The sequence below is a fragment of the Cavia porcellus genome, unplaced genomic scaffold (assembly GCF_034190915.1).
Source record: "Cavia porcellus strain 051 isolate PalLab524CR breed Dunkin Hartley unplaced genomic scaffold, mCavPor4.1 scaffold_27, whole genome shotgun sequence".
Lineage (NCBI taxonomy): Eukaryota > Metazoa > Chordata > Mammalia > Rodentia > Caviidae > Cavia > Cavia porcellus.
Window position 1 is genome coordinate 3,028,368 of NW_026947510.1, and position 15,591 is coordinate 3,043,958.

Sequence of the window (15,591 nt, forward strand, 5' to 3'; positions counted from 1 at the left end):
TATGTCTTTGGTGCTAAAATAATGTCTCACACATACCTGGAAGTGAGCAAATATTTGTTGAGTGAATTAATTTCTTCAGACTCTTCCAAATGGAGCATCTCCATCAAGAATGCTGAGTTATCTCCACAACTTGTTTCCCATTCCTTGGAAAGCCAGCTTGGCTCTACCTGAAGACCCCCCAAAAACTCTGAATTGAGGAAGGCGGGATTTTATGCAGTCTGTGAATCTCTCCTGGCAAGGGGATCTCCAAGTGCTGAATCAGAGCACAGAGGACAGTTTAGGGGCGTTGCACGGAGGGAGAGGGTTATTGGGTGTGAGATGTTAGAGCACTAGAGAAACAAGGGGGCAGAGAAGCTCGGCATCAGGAAAACATTGTCAGAAATGTTTATGGTGGGCACCGGGGTTATGTCCAATAGGACTCTTAAACAGCAGCAACCAAAGCACCAAATTCCAGGGACTTGACAGACCAGGGCCCCAGCCTTGCACTCATTTCTTCGTGGGTTTTATGTTTGTGCGATAAAGCAGTCGTGCTGATCGTGGGGACTGTGAAGTTACTGGGGTAGAAGGGTACAAATATGTACGTGGAATGTGGGAAAGGGCAGAGGGTCTTGAAGAGGGAACTCATTTCTCATAAAACAAAAGCGGGCTATGAATCTGGAGGAGAGGAGAGGAGAAAATAAACACTTTTATTCTCTGAAAGGAATGCTGGGGTCTGAATCTGGAGGAGGAATTTAACTAGCTCCACGCCGGGATGGTTGCACAGCCTGGTCTACCCCGCAGAGCCCGCGCCTTGCACTAACCACAAAGGAGCTGCGGTCCCAGGCATAGATGAAAGCAGTGGGCGGTGTGGGCGGCAGCGAGCGAGCCTTGGTGGTGCGAAGGGGCGGACCCAAGGCTGCGTGAGAAGCCAATGAGCGGCGGCTCTGATTCCTCATAGGCGACTCCGCAGCAGAGCTCGCAGGAAGCTGCAGGCGGCATTCCCTCCGCCAAGCAGGGGCGCAGCGCCTCCGGGGGCGCAGATTGAAGCGCTTGGGCTCACGGGGTGCCACGCGCGTCCCTTGCGCTGCCGGGCAACCTTTCCTGAATCAGTTGCAAACCCGGAATGTAGCCTTCGGTAGGCACTAGGCCGGGGAAAGAGGTTGCGGGAGGCTGGGCGGAAGGTGGGAGGTGAGTAGGCGAATTGCTTTTCAAGATTCGTTCCAATTAGTACCAAGTTGGCAGACAAGCCCACAAACCCACAACGCCTTTAGTCCCCCGCAGGTCACATCTTCTGCCTTTCAAAATAATCCCATCGTAAGGAAACTTCGGCTCTTGGGTTAAGGTAAAGAGGGACCAAAACTCAGCACTACTGCCTTTTCCGGGTCACACTACAGGGCAGACACGTTAGGGTCCTCAGCCCCTGGTCTCCATCCAAGTCTGCGCCCCTGACGCCGGGCTGACGGGGAGCGGGGCGATTGCAGAAAGCTCCCTGCAGGAGACGTAGAGCAGGGCGAGGGAAGAGGATTCTGTGTCACAGCACAGGAGCACACCCGTCCAGGAGTTTTGCCAGGAACACCAGCGCCTGCATTGCGTCGGACCTGACCATTCCCAATGTGAAATTCCCGGGGAAGGTCGCGCGCGGCCGGGGATCCGGCGTGCACAGGGCTGGTGCAGACCGCAAGGGTAGTAGAGCTGGTGGTCGGCTTTTCTGGCTGGAGAGTAAAAAGCTGCGCCGGCCAGAGTGGGAACTGAATGGCAACCCCCCTTTGCCTAGCCACCCCCTCCTATTTTCCATCTACCTCCTCGCTCCTGCCCTCCCCCGCCCTCCCCAACCCACGCTTGGGTGGGCCAATCGCTGCTCTGCATTCCAGGCGCTTTCTCAGGTTTCTGCTGATCTTGCAGCGCCCAGAAATGGAGCGCGCGGACCCGCTGCCGCTGCACGCGTCCTGCCGCACTCGGCGCTTCTGAAGGCTCCGGTGCGCGGGGCAGCCTTAGCCAGGGCCGCGCTGGGGAGCGGCGAGCGGAGAGCCCGAGCGCGCCATGTAGAGCCGAGCTAACATCAGCCCGCCTCCTTCGGGAACGAGTCGAGGGCTCCCTCCGTGTTCGGAGGGGGCGAGTGTTGTCGATCGTCATTTGCCTCGGAGCTTCGGGAGAGGGTGGCGTTTTTGCTTTGCATCTCCGCATCCTCTGGAACTCCCTGCACCGGAGGCAGGACGCCGTCTCCAGGTTGGAAATGGGGGTAGAGAAAGGACGTTTCCGCCGCAGCGGCTCAGGAGAACAACTCTCCGACTGAGAGGGGCGCAGCACGCGCGGACGCGCGAGGGCGGCGAGGGGCCCGCGCCTCGGATGCCACGGGTGGCCGCCAGCGCTTCACCGGGGACTGCAAAGGCGACCTGCCGCATTCCACCCGGGCTCGCCGCCGACCCTGCACGGCCTGCGCCAAGCCGCCTGTCAGGTAGGGGGCTCCCCAGTTCCGGGCCGCAGAGGTGGGGGCGGGTGCCCGGGTGGGGGAGGCCGGTGGTCCGGAGTGCTGCCCGGAGACCCGAAGCTTCCCCAGCGTCGCTCAGCGCTTTTCCGATTTCTAGTTTAACGAAGTTTAAACGGATCAGCTGCTAAGCGTTGGGGAAACTGGGATGGAAGAACCCCAAACTTGGATTTCTGGGTGTCGCGTGTGTCTGTTTGTGTGCATGTGATACCCCGGTAAAAGTCCAGTGTTTTCTTAAACAGCTAAAAGTCTGTGCTCTTCGGTGTCTGTAGGTCCGTCCCATCTGAATGCTTCTGATTTTCTACCCCATATCACTTTCTATTTCTCTGCAGCGTCCATCGATCGATCGCCCTGGTGGGAGCTTAAAGGCGGCAGGCGAAGAGGGGTAGGAGGGGGGAGAGCCGAGGAGCAGCACGGGGGGTGGTGGGCACTGGGATCTGCTGAGCTAGCACTGCACCCAGTCCCGGGGGCTGTGGAGGGGAGGGGAGGGGAGGCCAGAGCAAGCCCGGAAGCCATGGCCCGGTCCGCTAGAACAACACTACGTTAAGGCACCTCGGAGCAGGAGCAGGAAGAAATACCAAACACAGCCCTCGAAGCAGACCCAGAGCTCCCTGCCCCCACCAACCCTTGCACAGAAAAAAAAAAAAAAAAAAAATCTACACTCGGGCCTGCAGGAGGAGGGGACCCCCAAACCTAGGGAAAGGAAAGGTGGAGGGAAGGTAGTGTCTGGCCTTGTTACCTTTGAAGCCCCTCCTCCTGTGCCTCGCGGACTCTCACAGTCCGGGTGTGTGTGGGGGCTCCCGGGTACCCCCACTCCGTGCACCTCGCCGTTTTGCAGCCTCCTGGGCTCTCTCTTGGCCTCCCGCCCCTGCGCCCCGCTTCCACCATGACGGTGATGTCGGGGGACAATGTCGACGAAGCCTCCGCTGCCCCGGGCCACCCCCAGGAGGGCAGCTACCCCCGGCAGGCGGACCACGACGACCACGAGTGCTGCGAGCGCGTGGTGATCAACATCTCCGGACTGCGCTTCGAGACGCAGCTCAAGACCCTGGCGCAGTTCCCCAACACGCTGCTGGGCAACCCCAAGAAGCGCATGCGCTATTTTGATCCGCTCCGCAATGAGTACTTCTTTGACCGTAACCGGCCCAGCTTCGACGCCATCCTCTACTACTACCAGTCCGGGGGTCGCCTGCGCAGGCCGGTCAACGTGCCCCTGGACATGTTCTCAGAGGAGATCAAATTCTACGAGTTGGGCGAAGAAGCCATGGAGAAGTTCCGTGAGGATGAGGGCTTCATTAAGGAGGAGGAGCGCCCCCTGCCGGAGAAGGAATATCAGCGCCAGGTGTGGCTGCTCTTCGAGTACCCCGAAAGCTCAGGGCCCGCGAGGGTCATCGCCATCGTCTCTGTCATGGTCATCCTCATCTCCATCGTCATCTTCTGCCTGGAGACGCTCCCTGAGCTGAAGGACGAAAAGGACTTAACGGGCACCATCCACCGCATCGATAACACCACGGTTGTCTACAGCTCCAACATTTTCACAGACCCCTTCTTCATCGTGGAGACCTTGTGTATTATCTGGTTCTCTTTCGAGCTGGTGGTGCGCTTCTTTGCCTGCCCCAGCAAGACGGACTTCTTTAAGAACATCATGAACTTCATTGACATCGTGGCCATCATTCCTTATTTTATTACCCTGGGCACGGAGATAGCTGAGCAGGAAGGAAATCAGAAGGGCGAGCAGGCCACTTCGCTGGCCATCCTCAGGGTCATTCGGCTGGTAAGGGTGTTTAGAATCTTCAAACTCTCCCGCCACTCCAAGGGCCTCCAGATCCTGGGCCAGACCCTCAAAGCTAGTATGAGAGAGTTAGGGCTGCTCATCTTTTTCCTCTTCATCGGGGTCATCCTGTTTTCTAGTGCAGTGTACTTTGCCGAGGCGGAAGAAGCTGAGTCGCACTTTTCCAGTATCCCCGATGCTTTCTGGTGGGCGGTGGTGTCAATGACCACTGTAGGATACGGTGACATGTACCCTGTGACAATTGGAGGCAAGATCGTGGGCTCCTTGTGTGCCATCGCTGGTGTGCTGACAATTGCCCTGCCCGTACCTGTCATTGTGTCCAATTTCAACTATTTCTACCACCGAGAAACTGAGGGGGAAGAGCAGGCTCAGTTGCTCCACGTTAGTTCTCCTAACTTAGCCTCTGACAGTGACCTCAGCCGCCGCAGCTCCTCCACTATCAGCAAGTCTGAGTACATGGAGATCGAAGAGGATATGAATAATAGCATAGCTCATTATAGACAGGCCAATATCAGAACTGGCAATTGCACCACAGCTAACCAAAACTGCGTTAATAAGAGCAAGCTACTCACCGATGTTTAGGAAAAGCAAGTAAGCAGGCAAAAAAGCCCCACTCAAAAAGACTTAAACACCCCAGTGACTCAGGTCACACTTTGTAGATACTTTACTAAGTAGTCTTTGAATGCTTTACTTAACTGTCAATGCATTGTTGCATTGTGAATTTTGGGAGTGGCGAACTAGAAATTTTCAAGATCCATGCCAAAAATTAAAAAAAAAAAAAAGGGAAACTATTTTCATTTTGTTAAAAAAATGGGAAAGGAAAGAGTTATTTTCTAAAACCAGCTTTAAAAACACAGTCCATGAACTAATCCAGGTAAGATAAGATTCCTATGTTTCCCCCTATTGAAACATTTCTAATCCTTTGGCTTCGTAAAAAATTTTTTTTAAACTGAAATCCAGGTGATTAGTTAGAAATGTAAAATTAAAATTTGCACAAACTCCAATTTAAGATTTTTGCAAACCTTGCAGCACAGTAAGGCAGTGCTTCTGACCTATTCTATGTACCGTAATAAACCAGCTACAATGGGCGACGAATACATGGTTTTCTTTTGATCAGCTGAACTGCATATTGAAAGGTAAACAAAACCAGAATCACTTCAGACTGGCTCATAAAGCACCTTATCAATCTGATATTGGTCCTAATCTATGAGAATTTTCCCTCTGCCCTCCTTCTCAGACTTCTTATCCAGACTCTTCTCTAAGAAAAGAATAACTGAGTTAATCTAATTGATTCATCTGCAGTGCTGCTAAGATTTCTTAACTGCAGGGAATCCAAACACAGGTCTTTCCTCTCCAGTCCTGCCCCCTGCCCCTGGTCTTCAGAACTGGATGTCAAATCTTAGTCTCCTTATTGCAAGAGAGCACAAATGGAGTTACATGTAAGCATGCTCTAATCCGGTAACATTTATTTTATAATCGCATGCCTAATGTTAACCCAGACAATAGGGAATAAGTTTACGTTGAAATTGACTCTTCTAAAAATAGATCCTTTTTCATTTGCATTCACCAAAAGTGCACTCCTTCATTTATTAACTCTTTTAGTAAATAAAGGACTGTATTTAAGTACGTATGTTAGTCAGATGGGAACAATAACTTTTTGGAGCTCACAGCATGTTCTCTTATTCAGCATTATGGCCTATTTGATGAAGATGTACCTTGAATTAATTAATGCATGATTTCAGTAATAAAAAGTTTAAAAATAATAAAAATTTACCAGTCCATGGGACGAAAGGCCCAAAAGAAATAATAGGGGTGGGGGTGGGAGACTCAGTTAATTTTCCTGCGGTTGATCAAGGGAAGCGTCAAGTTTCTGTGTAGGTTGGGGCAGAGAGAGGACCAATATGCCCATCCCTTAAATGGGAACTCTGTGGAAACTTAATAAAAGTCATCGAGGTATATATAGTAACACCTAAGAACAAGTATTCTTTCTAGCTGAAGATACACCAAGCAAAACAAACACAAAAAGGTGCAATATTGCATGTTTTTGGTGCATTCTTAGGATGTAAATGATAATGTTTATCTCTTGTATGCATCCAAAGCAGAGCTGATTTCTTTTTGCAGTCATAATTTGAAGTCTGTTGAGACTTTGACTCTCCCCTTGAGGCTCCCTGAAGAAACTCAACCAATTGATTTAATAGTTGCTTAGTGCCTTTATCCTGTACCCACAGTGAACTGAAGACAGTGCCTCCATAACACAGCTGAGAAGTTACGTAAGAGGGAAGGAAGGGTTGGGACATAGATACTTTGCTTTTTTGTTTGTTTGTTTGTTTGTTTTTCCATCCTCACTCTCTCACTTCACCACTGTGAGAAGCCCACACCATCCTAGATCCTGGAGAGGAGAGATACAGAGGAATGCTGTCTCTCTGACCATCCACTGGACTTGGTCCCTTGGGCAACCTGACTCTGAACGTGACCTGAGACCCATCTTTGAACTGGACCTGGATCACGAACTCATTTTTTTTTAACTTCTTCTTCTCTATTGGAAACCAAGAAACTTTTTGGGAATTTGTATCCTATGGAGAGTCACTCTAGACATGCAAAGCTTCGTCGGGTCCAGCATGTGCTCCTGGTACATTTCCTTATTCTTTTCCTGTTCACTATAGTACTTTGCAAATCTCTGATAGTCTGGTCTTCTTAGGCATCATAGTGGATTTAGGGGCACTCAGTGCATAACGACCTCTCCTAGGCCTTCCCTCCTGGCCCACCTCATTTAGGTTTCCTATGATGCAGCTGTGATCGTCCCACCTGGCAGTCACTTCACAGGCTGAGCATCTAACTTCTGCCACCCCCGGCATCTGTAGAGAATGGTGGGGACCCTGAACCAGTGCAAAGAGCCAGCAGCTGTCCACCAATAAAGACGTACTCATACGCTTTCTAAGGACAACGAAGTGGAAAACCTTCATTCTGCACTTAACTTCTAGTTGCCTGCTGTTAACTACGTTACGTTCCTGCCCTGCCTTTTCTCTGATTTTCCCTGTTCCTCCATCCCTTTCACTATTCTGTATGCAAACTGTCAGTCAGGCAATCAACCAGAGGACAACCAAGTCAGACTGACTGACTGGATTAAAGGAAAGAACACGGATGCTTTGTTCCCTGTGCAACTTTTGTGAATCCGAAAGATGAACATAGCACACTTCCCGAAGACGAGGGGCCAACAACAGTATAGCCTCTGACTCCAGGGCATTAACTCCTTCTGTGTGATGTTCCTCCAAACTCCTCCTGGCTGTCCGTCTCCTGCTTGTTCCGCAGTCCTCCCAGATTGAAGGGAAGTGCCAAAGCCTCCTCCAATTCCAGGATTATCTTGATCTTTTCTTTTGACTTTGAGGTCTAGGACACAACAGAATTTAAAACACTGCACTCTGTTAACAGCAATAATCCTCTCAGTACTGTGGAATGGATGGGTTAGAGGATGAGAGAACAAGACCAAGCCTGTAAAACGGACCCTGGCTGCTCAGCGGACTCCTTCCTCATAGTCACTCTGGATTGACTGATTCTTCTGCACGCATTACAGGAATAAGTGCTGCATGCAGGGAAGCTGTTGTACTGGGGCTGGGGATGAGCTGTTGTTATGAAATTGGGGTGTTATGGGGGAGAAGGAATACTGCTTATCCATCGGTAGCTCATTGCAGTGAATTTAGTGAGACTGGAGTACAGGGATTATCATAGTGTAGCATAGGCATGCAACGTCCGACTAAGCTCTTATCCCTTGCACTGTAATGTGCTGAAATGTCTTTGTAGGCCTGAAGGTGCACTTAACAAAACTACCTACTAAGGAATGACTGTCGTTTGGTTTACTTATCTCATATTCATTTTATCAGACTTTTTGCCTTTCCATCCCCTTAGATCCTGAGCTTTGATGGCTCATGGCCCTGATTATTAGTTTTCTTCAGAAGAAGACTTCTGATGTGCTGATAGCCATAGCTCAGCCCTTCCAGCTGGGTGCCCTAGTTCAACAGGGTGGCACTGGAAGGTTGGGCCACGTCAGGGCTTTTAGTCATCCCAGAATCTCTGATGTGATGAACTCACCTCAAGTGATCTGAACCAGAGAGACCAAAGACGTTAATTTTCTCTGTCCTCAGATTTCTAGGTATCAGATCCTAGCCAGAAAAGATTTGGGTTTTTTGTTTTTGTTTTTCTGTTTTTTGCATCTTTCCCCCATAGCCATCTGTGCACACCTCCTTCCTTTGAGACCTGATGATCAGTAAGTTCATTGGCTGGGTATATGTTAGTGAGATACCCCAGCAAAACGTGATCCATGAACAGCAAGCTTTTATCCCACGTTCTGGCCAGTGGACAGGCATTTGTCCAACAGAGTTGCACAGTGCGTTTAGATTCCACAGCGGTGGAGCTGAAGCACGAGGGACACTACGATCCTCATTCACTAGAGAATATGACCAAAAGATACACAGAAATGGTAAATGAGGACTAGATTTCCTAACTGGAAATTTAGTTTGGTCCATAAAGGGCCTTCTTCATATTGCATATAGTTACACATTTTTCACATTGTCTGAAAGAATCCGTAAAACATAGTTCCTAACCCTCCCATTTACTATAGGAGACTTCCAAACCTATGATTTTTAAAACTGATTTTAAATTTAATAGATTGAACTGAGCAGGCATGAGAGCGAGAACATTAGCAGAAGGCAATTCCCCATTTTCTTCCAGGAACAACTTATTCCTGGGAGTGGTGAGAATTGGTGGGTGGCAACTATCCATAGAATAAAATTGTTAGAAAGACTAAACTGCCAAACAACCACTTCATCTTTCAGTATTTTTCAAGCAAAAGTGAAGTCCTTTGGTGTTTATGTTCATGTTAAGAAGATAAACAAACTTAAAATTTTAAGACCAGACACCCCTCCCCCCCACCAAGTTGAATTGATCTCAGGAAGTGGCCTCTCATCTCCCATGCAGTATATTAGCACTTGTATTTATATCGGGGAATTTCAGGGTATATGTGAATATGTCTGGCATGACTCAGGTAAATTTTAAAGGAATGTACATTACTTACCACTTTTGTAATGAAGCGAACAGGAACTTAATTGTTAACCAAAACTATTCCATTACCTTGGATCACTGTGCAGACTTATTCAGGGTGTAGACAGACATAGGTGAGAAGCCTGCAGATCAAAGGCTAGTCTCTTTGCTCAGACGAAATGACCATGGGCTCTCTGGGAAAGCCCAGTGTGTATGTGCAGGGTAAGGCCTCACTGACCTCGTGGCTGTGAGCTTTGGGGAGCTTTAGGGATCTGAGTGACAGTGATTTTCATTTATGATCTGGAGCTTCACAGTGTCTAGAAAATTTTGTCCTACAATCAGAGAAGAGTGAGGAATGATATAAGGAAATGAAACAAAACAAAACAAAACAAAACAAAAAAACCCTTGCAGAATACTCCAGGTCAAAAGCTGTCTCCTTTCCAAACTTTGCAGATGCCCTTTCTCCTCCTTAGTGCACTGTTTTGGAATCCCGTGTGCAGTGACTGTAAGCAGTCTGCGTGGATTTCTTTATGACACATGTCTGGTATTAACGACAGCATTACAGAGGTTAGGAGTGAAAACTGAGTAGTAGTAACTTGAAGTGCACCGTTAGGACAACAAACCATTTAAGCTGAAAAGATTTTCTTTTACTTCTTGAATTTGCCAGTTGCCTCCCCCTTGAGTTAAAGATGTGTCTCATTTCCCCCACCCTGGCCGTCCCCTCGTCCTAACTGTTCACCACGTCGGGTAGAGGACATTGAATGTTATGAATTGAGAACCTAATCGATGCGCATAGTTTTCATCTATGCAATTTTACTTGCTTCTGTCACTTTATGATCTGTTCATACTTGGCATCAATTAAAGATAATTTTTAAGGATCTTATTATGGACTGCCTTGTCTGCTTATTTGTCTCCTCTTTAAATGACCTTTGGGGGGCCCTTTGTTTATACCCTCTGGTATAGGGTCTCTGTGAGCCAAGATGGAATGGAGAAGGAGCCTTGTTTCCTTTGGTGCTCATGGAGGTTTCTACTGAGGACTTGCAGCGGGGTTGCGTTTTGATAATAGTTTGATAACAGTTTGGGCTCAGGTAAGATCCCGAGTGGAGGCTGTTGGAATTTGGCCTGTGAAAGTAATGGTGGATCAAGCTGTAAAAAGGACAAAATAAAATAAAATGAGACTAGAAGGAGTAAGTCATTGGTTATATTTGCTTATATTGCTATTAATCAGAAACTGTTTTTTCATCCAGTCTGAGATGTGGTGGGAAAGTTAGCTAGGTGTGTGTGTGTGCGTGCACGCACATGTGACAGTGCTGTGGGCTGGCGCCTAACAACTTGAGAGTTACACCGTGGTATTAGAAGTGATTTTTGAGGTGACAAAGCAAAGTGGTTCCTCGTTGCTCTTCACCTGTTCTTTTCCCACATAGTTCTGTGTATTGTTGATATTTCTTTCTTCCTGTTTTTTAATGACTTTTGATGCATTTTTTGGACTCTTCTTAAGATTGGGACCTTCTCTTTCTTTGTGCTTATCCCATTTTACACCAGTGATTTCCTGTTCCAGAAGACAGGGTTGCACACTTCAGGATGGGTGCCTGTGATGTGCCCTGTGCACCGGGGCAGCTGGTGCCTTGTCATGGAGTTCTCTTGCATGGTGACGGGTTCCATGTAAGAGGTAGAGATGAATCTTGCTTTTGCTGTAGCAGCTGCTGCTGAAAGCAGATTTGGAGGCTGTCTTAGTTACTTTTTACTCATCGCTGAGACAAAATACCTGATGCACCAAGTTGGGAAAGGAAAGGTTTATTTCCTACAGTTTTTGGAGGTTTCAGTCCATACTCAGTTGCCTCCAAGGCCGGCTGGCATGGCAGGGCCGAAGTTCATGAAGGTTGCAAACAGCAAGGCTGAAACTGGCAAAAGAGCAAGACACACCTTCTTCCTGCCATTACATCACATCCTGGCTCCACCCCTATGTGGGTGGAGCACTGACACCATCAATCCAAGCACTAGACAATGAACCAATCACAAATGCACAATGCAAACTCATGAGGCCTGGGGGCCACCGACATAAACTATGACAGAGACTGTTTAAGCTGTCTGTGATTTTTCATTTAAGGTTAGATGATAAGATGACAGACCACGTTAACATCTGACTAAGAAACTAGGAGAAAGCTAGATCTGTCCCAACAGTAGTGGGCTCATGTTCCATTGCACGTACCATCTTCAGTGTGCACTGAACAGTCCACTGTTCAGTCCCAAAATGTTCTTCTTCAAGCAGACACTGCTGTAGAGAAGGCCAACCAGAGCAGTGGAGGGTAGACAGCCATAGGATCTGATCAAAGTACTTCCACTTCTGGGTAAGGAAGCTGCCTCTGTGGTCCCTACTTCTATACGCTATCTTGAGGAGGTCAGCATTGAGGCCCCTGGTTGCAAGTTCTGTGCAGATAAGGCTCAACATGTCCCAGCTGTGAAACTGGAAAGCTTTCCTTGGAACAAACCTAAAACAGGTAACCCAAATTTCCCTATTAAATTAATTAAAGCAAAGATCCCATCAACATAAAATGCACCACTATTTGATATATCTGTGAGAGAATAGTGAGTGTTAGGATTCCCTGTTACATTGATTCATCCTGATTTTAGAGCTAGAACAATGTGTATTTTTAAAAAAGAAATCTTAGAATTGATGAAAACACAGTGATTCTAATGCATGTCTCCTTTGCTTCCTGCTGTGATAAAAGATTTCAATTCTAAATCCTTTAACTTTAGCAGTTTTGTTTGGATCTGAACTATGGCTAGAATCTTTCGCGTTTTGGTTTTTATTTTCGGTGCTGAGGCATAGAATCCAGAACTGAATAAGGCCGTACCACTTTGACTGTCTGGTTAGAACCTGTAGGTATTCTTTTAATGATATTTTTAATCTCAGAATGTTCCTGCTCGAATTAATCCTTAACTCAAGCTTTTTTTCTAGAGATTGGAGATGTGTTAACTAACAAAGAAATATGTTCCACAGACCATTTATCCATTGAGGGCTTTACCTGGGTTCTGATGTATAGAACGAGGCTGGATCTTTCTGTCCATCCCTGTTTGCCCTTTCATAGCATTCTCTTCATCACCCATTTTTCCTATCACCAACAACTCTTCGCTGACATAAACTTAAAGGCGATCTGGCAGGTTTTCCCCAGTAAGGTGCAAATAGCAACACTTATTTAGTGTAGCTCTCTTTGCAGTTTGCAAATCACTTTCTCCTTAATTATATTATTTTATTCTTCTTGGCAAATTAGATAGGACTGTGATGGGTATTTTTATTTTGTGGGCTAAGGGACCTGCTCAAGAGAGAGCAGGCCTGGGTATATTAGGGATTCTATGGTTTAGTGTCTGGCTCATGCTACGGACTGAATGGTTATTGGGTTTCTTGAACGTTAGAAAGTGTCTTGGCCTGTGTTTAAGAAAGATCAGGGGATTTTGCATAGGCAGTTAGTCTCTTTGAGCCTTTTAGTTGCTTGTTTCTCAATAGAAACTAATACCTCCTAAAGGTGTATAGATTAAATGAGATAATACAGGTCTATATGTTTAACAAATTCAAATGTGTTTTGTAAGCAGGAGTAGTAATGGATATGTTATTAATTAACAATGAAAGGAAGAGTAAGAGGAGAATGCCATTGAGTTAAACCTCCCCAGAGCAGGAACATATTCTAGAGGAATATTCTGGGAGATAAGGTACTTGCTGTAGAGCGTTAACTCGGGTGGTTGAAGCTCTGGGGGTGGAGGTGTTTTCCGGAGGAAACTTCGGTGTGGCCTACACCTAACATCAGACAGTCAGCAGCCTGAAGCAGGCAGAGCCACCATTTCTAATCCTGTTTATCCCCTGCTCTGTGATGTGGATCCTATTTCATATCTCTGAACCATAAGTATCAAGAGGCTCTGCCATGGTACTATATGTCAAGGAACAAGAAGGTATCTAAGAATTTTATCACTTCTGATTGCCTCGTTTCCTTGTGTGCAAAATGTTACCTGGTTTGACTTTTTTCTTGTCCATCCATAAATATTGAGAAACAAAGCAAGACGTTGGTTGGGCAGTTTTGTTATCTGCTTGTTTGAGAGCTATTTTATCAATATAAGAAACTATTAGCTGTCCTTACTAAAACTAGAACGACCCTCACAAGTACCTATGAGCCAATACGATTTCAGAATAGCAATACTATAAAGATGCTTATAAGAATTTATAAGTTACAGATCTCTGTGGTAATCTAGCCCTTCCTTTTAAAAATAATTAGATTTATACAGCAGTAAAACATGGTAGAAATTCACTGTATGGGAATTTACCGTAATTAAGAAGTGGGAAATCAATTAGAATCTTTGATTCACAAAAGATTTTCCTAGAGGATGACATTCAAGAGCTAAATTGAGTTAACTTATCTATTAGTGATTTTTAAAAATAGTTTTTATGTGGTGTGTCCATGTTTGCTATGATAGAGAGCCTCTTTTAAGTATTGTTTCAATGCTGAACATTAAATTCATTCTAGTGACATCTCCAGAGAAACTAACTCCAGTTGAAATTTACTTTTTTCATAATGGAAATTAGAGATGGTCAGAATGGAAATCAGAAATGGTCAATGAACAGGGGCTTAACTTTAAGATAATAAGTGAAATAAATCGGACTCACATTTGTAAATATTATATTGTCTGCCTCGTGTAAAAAATAAATAATAATAACAATAAACTGAAAGAGTAATAAGATCCAAAATGTACAATAGATGTTGTAATAATGAAAGGGAAATAAAGTGCTCAAAAGGAATGGAAGAAAGGAAAGATTGTGTACATGTAGGTATACACATACAACTGTATGTATGTATACGTGCGTAAGATAGATATATACTCCTTTACTACTAGTTCACTGTTAGTTCATCAAAAAGAACAGTGTGTGCTGTCATTGTTTGTTTGATAATTTTTTATGCCTAGATCTTGTAACCTGAACAACTGTTTCTAAGATAACAATGTGTAATATATTAACTGGTGTCAATTTTTTCTTTTTTTAAAAAATTCTGTATTATTTCTATCCTTTTTCCTGTTTTGTTTTATTAAAATAAAAAACTAATAAAAAACATAATTATGCTTTGAGCTTAGGGCTAAATCCAACTTTTACTAAAAATTCTTATTTCTCGATATAGTGAATTAAGAGTGTTTGGAAATCCAAGATATTTTAATTATATTTACATTAATAATTGCACTCTCCCTCTCTGTCTTTTTGAATTCTATGCAATGTCTTTTTATTCCTCAGAAAGGAAATAATTTAGTTATATGTGAGTTTCAAAGAGGAACTTGTCTAAGACTAAGACTCACTGCACAGCATGTTCTTCCTTCATTATTAACAGGCAAAACATTCTTTTAATCTTAGAGAAAGTCGTACTTATGTCAGCCCTTCAAAGATGAGACGCCTACCTACGTTTTTGAAAAATTGCAGGATATTAGCTTATTGTTACAGGATATTTCTAGTGAAGATGGAATAGCTGTCTTTGAAATTTCAACATGATGAAAATCACATTTGTTGGCATTTAAAAATAATATTCACTCAGTGGATAAAAATGAGCACTGTAAATATCATTTAATCATAGTGTTGGTCACTCCAAGAATGGCATAATGCACCTGTATGTAAGGGTTACTGTGTTAAGAAAATGGGTTGGGTTTGCACACTGCAAAATTCTTCAAAAGATGCCTCAGAGCAGAATGCTTTAGTAATATATATAATCATATATAATATCATATATATAGATATATATGATATGAATATATATTATATATATATATATATATATATATATATCATATATGACCTTTACCTGTTTGTGAACCTGTTAGTATCACTTGTGTTACAGGGTAGGTATACACTAGCTCCAAGGAGAAAACACTATCAATTGATACTAAAGATATAGTGGCAGTCCCCTGCAATTAATCAAAAACCAAACCTCATATCATATATATATGATATGATATATATATGATATGAAGAAAAGTAAAAACTTGATTAAAATTCAAATACTTTAATTATAATTCTTAAAGGGTTGCAGCAAGAATGTGATGTTAAAATATAAATAATTGTGTTTATGTGCCTGGCAATAGGAAGGTTGCCTGAGATAACAGTGCAGTTTCAGATTCTCAGGTGATTAGAAAACGGGGTGAGGTCAATGGACATGTGGGACTTGGCTCACCTGGAGAGTAGATCAAGTCACTTGTTAATTATCTGGAGTTATGTTGGTACTATTGTGCTGTCTTTAGAAGGCCAGATATATATCATCTCAGGTTAGTGTGTGTT

General features: G+C 44.9%; 1 protein-coding gene and 1 long non-coding RNA gene across 4 annotated transcripts in view; both read left to right on the plus strand.

The window, feature by feature from the left end:
- Positions 1–15,591, plus strand: part of LOC101788168 (uncharacterized) — a 143,926-nt gene that overhangs the window by 38,070 nt on the left and 90,265 nt on the right. The window lies entirely within an intron of this gene.
- Kcna1 (potassium voltage-gated channel subfamily A member 1) lies at positions 969–10,173 on the plus strand. The gene is made up of 2 exons (XM_005000681.4): positions 969–2,434; positions 2,797–10,173. Exon 2 carries the CDS (start codon positions 3,351–3,353, stop codon positions 4,836–4,838), a length of 1,488 nt encoding a protein of 495 aa, XP_005000738.1. The 5' UTR covers positions 969–2,434; positions 2,797–3,350; the 3' UTR covers positions 4,839–10,173.

Excerpts from the sequence above, each read along its gene's own strand:
- Kcna1 (XM_005000681.4), top strand. The coding sequence starts at position 3,351 with ATGACGGTGATGTCGGGGGACAATGTCGACGAAGCCTCCGCTGCCCCG.